At 40.0% G+C, this 16,467-nt stretch overlaps 1 protein-coding gene across 1 annotated transcript in view; it reads left to right on the top strand.

Annotated features, from left to right (window-relative positions):
• Positions 1 to 9,685: 9,685 nt before the first annotated feature.
• Positions 9,686 to 16,467, top strand: part of LOC132111809 (glycine N-methyltransferase-like) — a 65,408-nt gene continuing 58,626 nt past the window's right edge. The window contains exon 1 of the mRNA XM_059519415.1: positions 9,686 to 9,994. Within this exon, the coding sequence (XP_059375398.1) occupies positions 9,789 to 9,994 (206 nt within the window). The 5' untranslated portion in view covers positions 9,686 to 9,788. The remainder of the gene's footprint in view (positions 9,995 to 16,467) is intronic.

Genomic DNA, 16,467 nt, shown 5'->3' with positions numbered 1-16,467 from the left:
ATTCTCAATTATATTCTCAATGTTACCAAGAAAACAGGATACAGGTTTAACTCATTTGAAATACTTCTGCTTAATGTTACACTGTCAGACATGCAAAAGAAATCGAATGTATCTCTAGCTCTGGCTACTGTGTATAGACCACCAGGGCCGTATACAGAATTCCTAAAAGAATTTGCAGATTTCCTCTCAGACCTTCTGATTACAGTTGATAAGCCACTAATCATGGGAGATTTTAATATTCACATTGATAATGCAAATGATGCATTAGGACTTGCGTTTACTGACCTAATAAACTCTTTTGGAGTCAAGCAAAATGTCACCGGGCCCACTCATCGTTTTAATCATACATTAAATTTAATTTGCATGGAATCGATCTTACTGATATAGATATCGTACCTCAAAGTGATGATGTTACAGACCATTTCCTTGTATCGTGCATGATGCGTATCACTGATATTAACTATATGTCTCAGGGTTACCGTCTGGGCAGAACTATTGTTCCAGCCACCAAAGACAGATTCCCAAATAACCTGCCTGATCTATCTCAACTGCTATTTGTACCCAAAAATACACATGAATTAGACGAAATGACTGACAACATGGGCACTATTTTCTCTAATACATTAGAAGCTGTTGCCCCCATCAAATTGAAAAAGGTTAGAGAAAAATGTACTGTGCCATGGTATAACAGTAATACTCACTCTCTCAAGAAAGTAACTCATAGTCTTGAATGCAAATAGAGAAAAACTAACTTTTAAGTTTTTAGAATTGCATGGAAAAACAGTATGTCCAGCTATAGACAGGCTCTAAAAACTGCTAGGGCAGAGCATATCCACAAACTCATAGAAAATAACCAAAACAATCCAAGGTTTTATTTAGCACAGTGGCTAAATGAACAAATTACCAGACGCCACCTGATTCAAATATTCCACCAACGTTTAATAGTAATGACTTTATGAATTTCTTCACTGATAAAATAGATAACATTAGAAATAAAATAGCGAATGTAGATTCTACAGCGGCTAACACTTCAGTTTCATCCATCGCACCCAAAGATAAACTGCAGTGCTTTCCAAATATAGGACAGGAAGAGCTAAATAAACTTATCACTGTATCTAAACCAACAACATGTTTATTAGATCCTGTACCCACTAAATTACTGAAAGAGTTGTTACCTGTAGCCGAAGAACCGCTTCTCAATATCATTAACTCGTCATTATCTTTAGGTCACGTCCCAAAACCATTCAAGCTGGCGGTTATTAAGCCTCTTATTAAGAAACCAAAACTAGATCCTAGTGAACTGGCAAATTATAGGCCTATTTCAAATCTTCCATTTATGTCTAAAATTTTAGAAAAAGTTGTATCTGCTCAATTGAGCACCTTCCTGCACAAAAATGATCTGAATGAAGAATGTCAGGTTTCAGGCCCCACCATAGCACAGAAACTGCACTTGTTAAAATTACAAATGACCTGCTTCTTGCGTCAGATCAAGGCTGCATCTCATTTCTAGTCTTACTTGATCTCAGTGCTGCGTTCGACACCATAGATCATGACATACTCATAGATCGATTACAAAACTATACAGGTATTCAAGGGCAGGCTCTAAGATGGTTTAGATCCTACCTGTCCAATCGCTACCATTTTGTTTTCTTAAATGGGGAGTCATCTCATTTATCATCTGTAAAATATGGAGTGCCACAAGGATCCGTCCTAGGTCCCAATATACATGTTGTCCCTTGGTAATATTATTTGAAAATACGGAATTAGCTTCCACTGTTATGCTGATGATACTCAGCTATATATCTCAACGAGACCAGATGAAATTTCTAAATTATCTAAGCTAACAGAGTGTGTTAAAAATGTAAAAGATTGGATGACACATAATTTTCTCCAATTAAATTCAGATAAGACAGAGATATTAATTATTGGACCAAAAAACACTACACAGAATCTTGTAGATTACAATCTGCAACTAGACGGATGTACTGTTACTTCTTCTGCAGTCAAAAATCTGGGTGTTATATTAGACAGCAACTTGTCTTTTGAAAATCATATTTCCCATGTTACAAAAACTGCATTCTTCCATCTTAGAAACATTGCCAAGCTACGAAACATGTTACCTGTTTCTGATGCAGAAAAGCTAGTTCATGCATTTATGACCTCTAGACTGGACTATTGTAATGCACTTCTAGGTGGTTGTCCTGCTTCTTCAATAAACAAGCTACAGGTAGTCCAAAATACAGCAGCTAGAGTCCTTACAAGGTCAAGAAAATATGATCATATTACCCAAATTTTACAGTCTCTGCACTGGCTACCTATTAAGTTCTGTATCAGTTACAAATTATCATTACTTGCCTATAAGGCCCTAAATGGTTTAGCTCCTGCGTACCTAACTAGCCTTCTACCATGTTACAATCCATCACTAAGGTCACAAAACGCTGGACTTTTGGTTGTTCCTAGGATAGCAAAGTCCACTGAAGGAAGTAGAGCTTTTTCACATTTGGCTCCCAAACTCTGGAATAGCCTTCCTGATAATGTTCGGGGTTCAGGCACATTGTCTCTGTTTAAATCTAGATTAAAAACGCATCTATTTCGCCAAGCATTCAATGTTTTTTAATGTATGTATTTCAATTTAATGTATTTTAAATTGTGAGTGTAGTTGCATCTGATCAAATGCGCATTTTTATTCTTTAGCTTGGATTAAACCAACTAATTTTACTTTGTTGGATCTACAGCTATGCTAATGATGTCTCTATTTGTTTCTATGTTTTGCCTGGATCCAGAACACCTGAGAAGAGATGATGCTGACCCTCAGAGGACCTCAGATGATGCTAACCCTGAATCAACTGTTAATGGAGATGTTGATTTTGCAATTGTACTGTCTTGATTAATGCTTAATTTGCTATAAACAGATGTACTGTAACCTTAGTAGAAATAATGCTTTTGCTTAAGTACAAATATTTAACCCTGTGATTAATGCTATATGGAAAATGTATAGTGTAACTTCACTAACATTAAGAAAACTGCTTACTTGCATGAAATGTATAGTGACCGATATAGAGTAGAAACACTTGTATTAGAAATAGTTTTTATGATAAGTGGACAATATAGTAGTTAAGGTGTATTTCTCAGAGGGTTAAGAGGAAAAAGAAGAGGAAAAGGGCTAAAGCAATGCGACTTAAACAACTGAAAGCTTCGGCAGAGGAGTTGGCCGCACTCCAGGTGATGACATCAGAAGAACCATCGTTCGTGTATAAAAGACTGCGAGAGAGATTACACGGACGGATACTGAACAAGCGCAGTATCCCTCGACGTCTGATACCAGCTGATTATACCTTGATTTTGTAACTTTACTTTGATATAACTTTTGTTAACTTTAATAAAACTTGTATTTTATTATTGACAATTTATTGTCTGCAAGAGTAGTAATTTAAGAGCCGTAAGCAAGAACCAACCACAGGGAAGTCTTCTGAGCAAATTGTAAGTATTTTTGGAATGCTTATAGTTTTGTCCAGAGTCGACTTTCCTTACCTACCTGAGAATAATAAATAAATAGGTAAAAGGTGTATAGATAAAGGAGACACCATTAAACACAACAAACATAACTAACAAATATTGCTACAAGTGTGACTTCATCATATAATAATTATTAATAATATTAATAATGTTCATCGTCTGGCTGACTATGTCTTGTATTAATTTTTCTACAAATCCTGTCATACGTGCACAAACTGACAGTCACCACTTATAAGCTATTAATAAATATTGTAGAAACATAATTTTCTGTAAAGTTGCTTTGTAACGATTGTATTGTAAAAAGCGCTATACAAATAAACTTGAATTGAATTGAACTGAATATGCTGCATTTGAGGCATGTGGCATTAGAAAAATAAATGACTGGAATTTAACAATTACATAAAAAAAATTATGTTACATAAAGAAATACTTTACAGTGTATTAAATGACACTAAGTCATAGATAATAATAATTATGACATGAACAAAACACAACAGCGAAATTAATGTAATAAGCCATTAAATAATATATTGTGACAGCCTCAGTGAGGAATTATGACGATTCGTGTACCAGAGAGACACAGGAGATAGTAGATCCAATCGCAAGTATTTATTAAATAAAGGGTAATCCAATTCATGGTCGAACAAGCAGAGGTCAAAGCCAAACAGACAGTCCAAAAATAAACAAACAAATAAACAAAGGAGGGAACAGGAAGGGAACTCGGAAGACGAGAGGTTAGAGTGAATCTCGGAAGACGAGAAGGCTAATAACACGAAGCGTAAGGACTCCATACAAACAACAGGGAAAGACTGGTATTTATAGGGAGCCTAATGACAATAAAGTGACTGCACCTGGTGCAATTAACAGGAGTGCAATTACTGTGAAGACAGGACCAGACTAGAGGAATTCTAGTGCCTACGGTGAAGTGCCTAAGGGGAAGTGAGCCCACTAGTGGACACCCAGGGAAACAGAGACTAGACAGCGTGACATTACCCCCTCCTCCACGGAGCAGCTGCCAGATGCTCCACCCGAACTCAAAGGAAAACCAAAAACACAAAGAGACAAGGAGGGAGGTGGAGCGGCGGAGGACTAGGGGGAGGGACAGAAGGCCAGGTAAAATGGGGAAAACAGACAAGAGGAGTGCAACACAAAACAAGGAGTCCAGGAGGGTGGTGGACCGGCGGAGGATCCGGGGAAGGGACGGAGGGCCAGGTCCTTAGAGGGAAACAGAACGAAAGAAACAGACTAGAAACCCGGGAGGGAGGTGGACCGGCGGAGGATCAGGGGGAGGGACGGAGGGCCAGGTCCATAGGAGGAAACAGAAAGAAAGACACAGACAGAAGAACAACAAAAAAATAAACACAAAAACACAAGTCCAAGATGGACAGCACGTGACGCCCACCTGGGCGGAGCAGAAGACCACCACAACCGTGTGGTCAGGGCGGAAGCCCCCCAGGGCGGAACAGAAGACCACCATGTCCATGTGGTCGAACTAGAAGCCCCCCAGGGCGGAGCAGAAGACCACCACAACCGTGTGGTCGGGACGGAAGCCCCCCAAGGTGGAGCAGAAGACCACCACATTCTTCTGGAAGTTCATCAGAGACATGGAACGGTTCTGGTAGTTCATCAGAGACGTGGAGAGGCTCGGGTAGTTCCACAGAGAAGTGACGAGACTCTGGTAATCCCATGGTGTTTATACTGGATTCCAGAAGATCGGTGCTGACTTGTCTCTGCTCATGAAGATTATTGGTGACTTGCATTTGTTCATGAAGATCATTGGTGACTTGTATTTGTTCATGAAGATCAATGGTGACTTGCCTTTGTTCATGAAGATCAGTGGGGACTTGCCTTTGTTCAAGAAGATCAGTGGTGACTTGCCTTTATTCATGAAGATCACTGGTGACTTGAATTCTCCCATGAAGAACCCCGGTGACTTGACTCTGTCCTTGAAGATCACCGGTGACTTGACTCGGTCCTTGAAGATCACCAGTGACTTGACTCGGTCCTTGAAGATCACCAGTGACTTGACTCTGTCCTTGAAGATCACCAGTGACTTGACTCTGTCCTTGAAGATCACCAGTGACTTGACTCGGTCCTTGAAGATCACCGGTGACTTGACTCTGTCCTTGAAGATCACCAGTGACTTGACTCTGTCCTTGAAGATCACCAGTGACTTGACTCTGTCCTTGAAGATCACCAGTGACTTGACTCTGTCCTTGAAGATCACCAGTGACTTGACTCTGTCCTTGAAGATCACCAGTGACTTGACTCTGTCCTTGAAGATCACCAGTGACTTGACTCTGTCCTTGAAGATCACCAGTGACTTGACTCTGTCCTTGAAGATCAACGGTGACTAGCCTTGACTCTGGAAGGTCCACGGTAACTAGCCCTGACTCTGGAAGGTCAATGGTGACTAGTCCTGACTCTGGAAGGTCAACGGTGACTAGCCCTGATTCTGGAAGGTCAAAGGTGACTAACCCTGACTCTGGAAGGTCAATGGTGACTAACCCTGACTCTGGAGGGTCCACGAGCACCTGACTCGACTCTGGAGGGTCCACGAGTCCCTGACTCAACTCTGGAAGGTCAACAGGAACTAACCCTGACTCTGAAAGGTCAACAGTGACTGACCCTGACTCTGGAAAGTTGATGGTGACTAGCCCTGACTCTGGAAGGTCGACGATGACTAACCCTGACTCTGGAGGGTCCACGAGCACCTGACTCGACTCTGGAGGGTCCACGAGCACCTGACTCGACTCTGGAGGGACCACGAGCACCTGACTCAACTCTGGAGGGTCAACCAGAACCTGACTCAACTCTGGAAAGTCAACGGGCACCTGACTCAACTCTGGAAAGTCAACAGGAATCTGACTTGATTCTGGAGGATCAACTGAAACGTGACTCGATTCTGGATGGTCAACAGGAACCTGACTCGACTCTGGAGGGTCAACGGGAATATGACTCGACTCTGGAAGGTCAACAGGAATCTGGCTTGATTCTGGAGGATCAACTGGAACGTGACCTGACTCTGGATGGTCAACAGGAACCTGACTCGACTCTGGATAGTCAACTGGAACCTGACTCAACTCTGGAAGGCCAACAGGAACCTGACTCAACTCTGGAGGGTCAATGGGAACCTGACTCAACTCTGGAGGGTCAACGGGAACCTGACCCAACTCAGGAAAGCCCACTGTAGCTGCCATCTTCTGCAGTGGCTCCGGGCTGGCGGCCATCTTGTGCAGTGGCGCTGGGTTGGTGGCCATCTTGTACTGTGGTGCTGGCTCAGCAGACGTGATGTGAACAGTCTCTGGATCAGCAGACGTGACGTGAACACTCCTGGGAATCTCTAGGATCTTTGACAGCATGGAGAAATAATCCAGAAACGTCTCAGCAGCCATCTTGGGCGTTGGCGCTGAGCTGGCGGCCATCTTGCACCGTGGCGCTGGGCTGGTGACCACTTTGTGCTGTGGCACTGTGCTGGCGTCCATCTTGCCTCGTGGCGCTGGACTGACGGCCATCTCGTGCAGCGGCGCTGGCTCGGCAGACCTGCGCCTCCTTTCCGCTCTCCGTCCACAATGGTGAGATGACGGCTCCCATTCGAACTCAGGGTCGACGGGGGGACATATTGGAGAGTGATGCCGGACCTCCTCTTGACCACTCACTCCTGAGCGACCTCCCCTGGTTCCACGAAACACGACCAGGCAAGTACCCTCGAAACCATTCCTCACCCGCTCGGTGACTGGGGAAGAAATATGAAAAGACATACCGCTGGATCTCTTTCGGATGGAGTCCTTCTGTGTCGATTCGTGTACCAGAGAGACACAGGAGATAGTAGACCCAATCGCAAGTATTTATTAAATAAAGGGTAATCCAATTAGTGGTCGAACAAGCAGAGGTCAAAGCCAAACAGACAGTCCAAAAATAAACAAACAAATAAACAAACAAACAAACAAAGGAGGGAACAGGAAGGGAAGTCGGAAGACGAGAGGTTAGGGTGAATCTCGGAAGACGAGAAGGCTGATAACACGAAGGGTAAGGAATCCATACAAACAACAGGGAAAGACTGGTATTTATAGGGAGGCTAATGACAATAAAGTGACTGCACCTGGTGCAATTAACAGGAGTGCAATTACTGTGAAGACAGGATCAGACTAGAGGAATTCTAGTGCCTACGGTGAAGTGCCTAGGGGAAGTGAGCCCACTAGTGGACACCCAGGGAAACAGAGACTAGACAGCGTGACAGGAATAATATAACACATAAGATCTATATTATGTGTTAAAGGGTTAGTTCACCCAGATAGCAAAATTATGTAATTAATAACTTACCCTCATGTTGTTTCAAACCCGTAAGACCTCCGTTTATCTTTGGAACACAGTTTAAGATATTTTAGATTTAGTCCGAGAGCTCTCAGTCCCTCCATTGAAGCTGTGTGTACGGTATACTGTCCATGTCCAGAAAGGTAAGAAAAACATCATCACAGTAGTCCATGTGACATCAGAGGGTCAGTTAGAATATTTTGAAGCATCGAAAATACATTTTGGTCCAAAAATAGCAAAAACGACGACTTTATTCAGCATTGTCTTCTCTTCCATGTCTGTTGTGTGAGAGAGTTCAAAACAAAGCAGTCTGGATATCCGGTTCGCGAACGAATCATTCAGTTCACCAAATCGAACTGAAGCATTTTAAACGGTTCGCATCTCTAATACGCATTAATCCACAAATGACTTAAGCTGTTAACTTTTTTAATGTGGCTGACACTCCCTCTGAGTTCAAACAAACCAATATCCCGGAGTAATTCATTTACTCAAACAGTACACTGACTGAACTGCTGTGAAGAGAGAACTGAAGATGAACACCGAGCCTAGCCAGATAAGAAGAATCGAGGAGCTGATGATACTGCGCATGTGTGATTCAGCGTGAAGCAGACCGACACACAGAGCGCATGAACCGAACTGATTCTTTTGGTGATTGATTCTGAACTGATTCTGTGCTAATGTTATGAGCGCGGGTAAACCGAAGCCTTGAATCAAGGGCAATCATCGCAAATGACGCCATTACGTCGAGCGCAAAAGAACCGGTGAACCGTTTTCTTCAACTGGTTTATTGAATCGAACTGTCCGAAAGAACTACTGGTGATCCGAGAACCGATGCAACCGGTTCTTCACTCGTGAACGAGTCAGTCTTTTGTTCGTTATCTGGCTCGGCTCGGTGTTCATCTTCAGTTCTCTCTTCACAGCAGTTCAGTCAGTGTACTGTTTGAGTGCATGCATTACTCCGGGATGGGATATTGGTTCGTTTGAACTCAGAGGGAGTGTCAGCCACATTAAAAAAGTTAACAGCTTAAGTAATTTGTGGATTAATGCGTATTAGAGATGCGAATCGTTTAAAATGATTCAGTTCGATTTGAGGAACTGAATGATTCGTTCGCGAACCGGATATCCAGACTGCTTTGTTTTGAACTCTCTTTCACAACAGACACGGAAGAGAAGACAATGCTGAATAAAGTCGTCGTTTTTGCTATTTTTGGACCAAAATGTATTTTTGATGCTTCAAAAAATTCTAACTGACCCTCTGATGTCACATGGACTACTTTGATGATGTTTTTCTTACCTTTCTGGACATGGACAGTATACCGTACACACAGCTTCAATGGAGGGACTGAGAGCTCTCGGACTAAATCTAAAATATCTTTGTTCCAAAGATAAACGGAGGTCTTACGGGTTTGGAACAACATGAGGGTAAGTTATTAATTACATAATTTTGCTATCTGGGTGAACTAACCCTTTAAGTGCTTTAGTGTTCGAGAAATGTGGATATTTATTTTAAAAATGTATTAATTAATTTTTTTTCACTGAATCATTTAATTACGTTCATTCAGTAGGCTATTTTCATTTTCTAATCAGTCTTTAAAACTCAACAATGCGGGGGGACAGGTTTTTACTTTACTTTGAACTTAAGAAAGAGAGGTATAAAATATTTTAGGTAGTGCCCACGTTTCCACATGTCCAACAATATCATATCAGTCACACTTTTCTTAAAACTTACTCTTTAATTTTTTTTTTTTTATCTGACGAAACACAGGTCGGATGTGTATCAGCCATAGACTGAACACGTCATCACAAGTCTTGGCCAATGGAAATGTAGGCGTGAGTGTATTCGCGCCTCAGATTGGTCAAAAGTTTCTGTTTCAACACGCGATATAAATGTCAACATCGACATTGTAAGCCTGAAAAAGAAACTCAAACAGGTGATTAACCGTTCGCGTGGTGTGATAATGGTGGACAGTGTTTATCGTACACGCTCTCTCGGTGTAGGTTTAGTTGGTCTTCCTGATCAGTATGCCGACGGTAAAGCAGCGAAAGTGTGGCAGCTGTACATCGGAGACACTCGGAGCAGGACAGAGGAGTACAAGAGCTGGGTGCTCTCCCTGCTCAGAAAACATGGGGTTCAGAAGGTGCTGGATGTAGCCTGCGGCACAGGGTATGACCTAAATTAAGTAATAATGATAATAATAACTTTGCTTTGTGGTTTACTCAACTCCCCCCTCTCAGAAATCTGGGACATGCGGTTGAGCATTGAAACTGAAGGCATTTTATCTGAACAACACAAAGGCTGTGTTGCAGCAAGAGTCATGTATTCTTGTGTTATTTGACACTGGCAGGTGTGCTCTTGTTTTTGTGACATATCAGGACACAAGTGAGATGGGTATGACATGGGTATTACAAGGAGAGGGTGACTTATGAGGACATAATGTCCCCATTTTTCAAAACGCTTATAAATCATACAGAATGATTTTTTTGAGAAAGTAAAAATGCACAAAGTTTCCTGTGAGGGTTGTGGTTCGGTGTAGGGTTGGTGAAGGGTGATAGAATATACAGTTTGTACAGTATAAAAACCATTACACCGGGATGTCCCCACTTTTCACAGAAACAAACGTGTGTGTGTGTGTGGGTATAGAAATACATATTACACAATTATTTGCAATTAAATGCCAGTAACCTGTGAAACCAACAAAACTTGGAACAGCATAAAGAGGTCATAAGTCATACCCCTGCAAAAAAAAAAAAAAAAAAAAAAAAATATATATATATATATATATATAGATAGATACTGGTGGTGAGGAAGTAACAGATAGTTAAGATTTTTGTACTATATATAACCACTATATACTATATATGTACACACTAACTTGTCTAATAATATCCGTTGCTGGGCAGTGCTGTGTAGTAGCTGTATTTGAGGGAGTGTCTTCAATTGTTAACTCAGCATAACCTGCAAAACCTGTTTTCCAGCCCAGACATTTGTATTCTCCACACAGGCTTGTCTGTAGCATATATTTAACAGCAAATTTAAATGTAAACTGCAAATGATTGGTTTAAAGTCACCATTAAATGGAAATTGTGACCGACTTTTCTATAATGTGATGTATATCGAAGTGAATCATATGTCTATTACAAGAAATATAGGCCAGGACTTCATCCATTTAGAATTGATGAAATCAAAGAAAGTTGTTTTGCTAACTAAATGGAGGCAGATCTGATTCTGAATGCATGTTTGTAGTCAGTTGTGGGGAGAGAAGTTTGTTGGAGGGGAGGGATTGAAATTCACCTGGCCATTGGACAACCTTATTGCCCAGCCTTCACATTAATATACACGTCAGAGAAGAAATGCTGTTACGAGGAGAATAAAAGGGCACATTAACAAAAAAAAAAAAAATAATAAGAATTGTGTCAGTACCAGCACTCTTTAATTATGCACTGCAAAGCTCGATGTGTGATATAGGAGAAAAAGACTTGACAAATGCATGCATCACTCTGCATTTATTAAATGCATGTTTCAAATTAAATCACAATTTTGTGCATTTGTTTTATTAAAGTTCATTGAAGTTTCATTGAAGTTCATTGAAGTTTCATTGAAGTTCATTTTTGTATGTAACTATATTTAAAATGTAGAACTGCCAAGGAATGCGAGTTTGCTTAAAATTGATAATATATTTACACCATTAAATATAATTAGCTTTATTTCATCTTGTCATTATAAGCACATCATTCTGTTCTCTTTAATTTAGTCAGCTTTACAGCCCTTAAAAGTAGAGAAAAAATCACTGCATAGGGGTGTGCTGAAAGTCGTCAAGTCATAATAAGTAGAATGCAGACATAATTGTTTACGTAATTAATTAAAGTGCTTTAGTGCATTTTAGAGCAGGAGTTTTGAAATAGATTAGATATAATTAAAAAGCTTATAGATCAGTCAATAGTTTATTGTCAGTGAATATTAAAGAAGTCATGAGATGTTGTTAAAAAGAACATTCTTTTTTGCATTGTGTTTGTGCATTTTAAGGTTAAAAACACAGTAGCACTTTATTTTACAGTCCTATTCCTCATGTACATACTATGTACTTAGATTTATATTACATTTACATTTAGTCATTTAGCAGACGCTTTTATCCAAAGCGACTTACAAATGAAGACAATGGAAGCAATCAAAAACAACAAGAGCAATGATATATAAGTGCTTTAACAAGTCTCAGTTAGCTAAAAGGGCTTTTAAATAATATAATAAATAAAAAATAAAAAGATAGAATAGAAAAAGAATAGAGCAAGCTAGTGTTAGACGTCTTTTATATAATTATATAATAAGGGAAAAGAAAATAGATAGAATACAAAAAGATTAGAAAGTTTATTTATTTATTTTTAAGAATTGAATTAGAATAGTGAGTGCTTAACCCTCTGACCCTCTTCGTTTGGGAGTCACACTTACCTTCTTCGCGGTCAAAAGTGACCGAAGCCTTGAAATGTTACTTTTTTTTTTCTTCAGGAAAACCAATGTAATATATTTTTGTTCATTAATATTTTTTTATTATTATATATGATTTTTAGGGAATTTTATGATACTATGCAATATTTATACAATATTAACGAGATATTTTCTCCATTAGAAATAATATATATTTTTTTATCTCTTTATTTAAAAAATTTAATAAATGCAATAGTTCACATTAAAATAGAGTGAAAGCATTTAAAATCAATTTTTTGATGTGAGAATTGGGCAATCTGGAGGCATTAAAAAAGTAAAAACTTGTGTAATGTTGCGTAACCTCTTGTATTAACACCCTATATAGAATTATAGAGGCTTTTGGATTCCCATAGTTTTTTAGACCTCATCTTTCATTTTTTTAGGTTTTGCATTTAGATCTATATCGAGAAATTCTAAAAGATAACTTTTTGTCAAGGTTTAGATATTTTTGGTTAGATAAGTATCAGGTTTTACATTATGATTACAGTCAAACGTTAAAATCTTGTCAGAAAGGGAACACATAGAAAGCATTTTTGTTACTCAGTATTTGATAATTGAAAAATCTAACAATAAGGAATGAAAAGTGATCATTCAAAGCACTATACAAACATTTTGTAATTAATATTTTATTCAATGTACTTAAATGTTAGAGAGAGAGAATGAGAATCTATTTTGGATTTTTTGATTTATGATTTAATGATTTTATTTCAATAACTTGAAAAAAAAAATTATTTAGTCTGATGCAGTCTTACTAGTTAATTTGTGTGTGTGTGTGAGAGAGAGAGAGATAGAGTGAAAGCAAGCCTTTCGTTTTTTTGTTTTCATTTATTGATTTCACATATTCTCACAATGTGCTCTCTTGCAGTCTTACCAGTTCATTTCTGTGTGTTTTTGTGTGTGTGTGTGAGAGAGAGAGACCCTTTTGTATTTTTTCCATTTATTGATTGGTGTCTATTTTGCCCTCCTGATATTCTGGAGAGTCAGCCCTTGAGTGCTACACACTTTTTTTCCAGTGGCTGATTTGTAGTTTGTACCACCAAAAGATTCACTGAGTTTTCAAATTTTTCCGTATTTCCCATTCATTTCCTATGTCGGTCATTTTTGACTGCGAAGAAGGTAAGTGTGACTTTTTTTTTTGGACTGTTTAACATAACCAAATCATGTCCTTGATTTTTTGCAGGTGTCATCTCATTCCGTTGAAGCTACGATTTTTTTAAATTTCAAAATATAAAAATTTTCAGTGAAAAATGACAGAAGAGGGCCAGAGGGTTAAGTTAGAGGGTCAAATATAGATGGAAGAGATGTGTTTTAAGCCGATTCTTGAAGATAGCTAAGGCAGGTCATTGAACCAGCAGGGAACATTTAATTTAAAAGTCCATAAAAATGACTTTGTGCTTTTTTGGGATGGCACAATCAAGCGACGTTCATTTGCAGAACGCAAGATTCTAGAGAGCACATAAGTCAGAAGTAATGAATTTAGGTAAAGGCGTGGAGAGCCAGTGGTGGTTTTGTAGGCAAACATCAATGCCTTGAATTTTATGCGAGCAGCTATTGGTAGCCAGTGCAAACTGATAAAAAGAGATGTGACGTATATTATTTTTGCCTCATTAAAAATGTATCTTGCTGCCGCGTTCTGGAATAATTGTAAAGGTTTGATAAAACTGTCTGGAAGACCTGCCAAGAGGGCATTGCAATAGTCCAGCCTGGAAAGAACAAGAGCTTGAACAAGGAGCTGTGCAGCATGTTCCGAAAGAAAGGGCCTGATCTTCTTAATGTTGAATAAAGCAAATCTGCAGGACCGTACAGTTTTTGAAGGAGTTATGGTTGATGTGCCCAAATTGATGGTGAAATTGTTATGAAACGATGGGTTTGCTGGAACCACAAGCAGTTCTGTCTTGGCAAGGTTGAGTTGAAGGTGATGGTCCATCATCCAGTAAGAAATGTCTGTCAGACAAGCTGAGATGCAAACAGCTACCGTTGGATCATCAGGATAGAATGAGAGGTAGAGTTGAGTGTCATCAGCATAGCAGTGATATGAAAAACCATGTTTCTGAATGACAGAACGTAATGATGCCATGTAAACAGAGAAGAGAAGTGATCCAAGAACTGAGCCCCGAGGCACCCCGGTAGTTAGATGTTGCGACCTGGACACCTTACCTCTCCACTTTGAAGGACCTATCTGATAGGTAAGACTCAAACCACTGGAGTGCGGTTCCTGAGATGCCCTTGACAGGAGGATCTGGTGGTTAACCGTGTCAAAAGCAGTGGACAGATCAAGCACGATAAGTATTGAAGATTTGGATTACACTCTTGCCAGTCTTAGAGCTTCAACAACTGAGAGCAAGGCAACAAGGCAGTCTCAGTTGAATGTCCACTTGCCAGATTGGTTGCTGTCAAGCAGGTTGATCTGTGTGAGAAAGACAGAAACTTGGTTGAACACAGCTCGTTCAAGTGTTTTTGCAATGAAAAGAAGAAGGGAAACTGTCTGTAGTTCTCTAAAAGAGATGGATTGAGGGTAGGTTTCTTAAGTAGTGGAGTAATATGAGCCTGTCTAAATGATGAGAGAAAAACACCAGTGAGGAGGCTTGTGTTAATGATGTTAGTGAGTGTAGGTACAACTGCAGGAGAAATGGCTTGAAGGAGATGAGATGGAATATGATCAAGCGGACAAGTAGTAGGATGATTAGAAAGAATGAGTTTGGAGACTTCTGCCTCAGAGTGAAGAGAAGGATGTGAATGAGTGTATGTCTGCTGGTGAGATGTGCTTGATGGACTGTGGTGTGGAAAATTGTGCGCTGATGTTTTTAATTTTATTAATGAAAAATGTGGCAAAGTCGTCAGCTATAGATGAAGCAGGAAGGGGAGGAGAAGGACAAAGGAGCGAATAATTTTTTTTTAAAAGCATGCAAGAGTTAGAAGAATTAGTAATTTTGTTATGGTAGTATGTCCTTTTAGCAGTGCAGACATTAGCAGAGAAAGAAGAGAGGAGTGACTGATACACATTAAGGTCAGTTGTATTTTTGGATTTGTGCCACACTCTTTCAGTAGCTCTAAGCTTAGAACGATGTTGGCGTAGAACATCAGATAACCGAGGGGCAGAAGGGGTGGTACGGGCTGGCCTGGAAGACAAGGGGCAAACAGTGTCTAAACAAGATGTAAGAGTGGAGCAGAAAGTATCAGTAGCACTGTTAGCCAGTGTAGGGGAAGGAAGCAAAGATGAAACCATTGCAGATAGCCGGGAGGGTGAGAGTGAGCATAAGTTACGTCGAAAGATGACAGTTGGAGGGGTAAGTGATGTGTCAGGGACCATGTTGAGGTTAAGAGTGAGGAGGAAGTTATCCGAGGTGTGCAGTAGAGTAACCAGTACATGATCACTGGAGCAGTGTCATATGTAAATAAGGTCCAATTGGTTGCCTGATTTGTGAGTAGCAATAGTTGAGACTCGGTTAAAGGTGGGCGTACACGGTGCGATTTTTGCTGCCGTACGAGTTCGCATGCAATTTTTTAAAATCGTGTGGAAGTCGTGTATGCTCGTATGGTCATTGGTTTAAAACCATGTTTACATTGTAATACCCATGTCATTATAGATATTTGTGTCCCCATAAAACACATACAAGAACACACACTCACACACACTAGGGTGACCAGACGTCCCAGTTTCTTGTTGCTGAAAAAGAACCTGTATGTGTGGGAAACAGTCACGGCTCGTATCAATTTTTTATATGCAGTTATGAGAGAGGGAGAGCAGTTATATTAGGTGCATTCGACTTGAAGCAGCACTGCATAGAATGATCACTTGTATGACATCAAAGTACCGTGAGAGCGATTCGAATGCATTGGATCCGTGTGCTCTCTTATCGCTCTCACGTTACTTTAATGTCATACAGTGATCCTTCTGTGCAGCGCTGCTTCAAGTAGAACATGCCTATCAACTTCGTGTGATTGCTTCGGAAATTGGCAGGTCATAAAATCATGTCGTATATCACCTCGTCCGTATGATTTTCAAATAAACTCACTAACGTGTGCGTGGACATACGGTCTTCCGACCACCTTCTACACCCGCCTTAAGATCAAAAGAGGCAAGCAGAGTGTGGAAGTCAGCAAATAGAGGTTTATCTAGGTGGATGTTGAAATCTCCAAGCATAACAAGAGGAGTA

This window comes from Carassius carassius, chromosome 31, assembly GCF_963082965.1.
Source record: "Carassius carassius chromosome 31, fCarCar2.1, whole genome shotgun sequence".
Classification (NCBI taxonomy): domain Eukaryota; kingdom Metazoa; phylum Chordata; class Actinopteri; order Cypriniformes; family Cyprinidae; genus Carassius; species Carassius carassius.
Note: the sequence above shows the minus strand (reverse complement) of the source record. Positions and strands in the feature narration are given on the sequence as shown.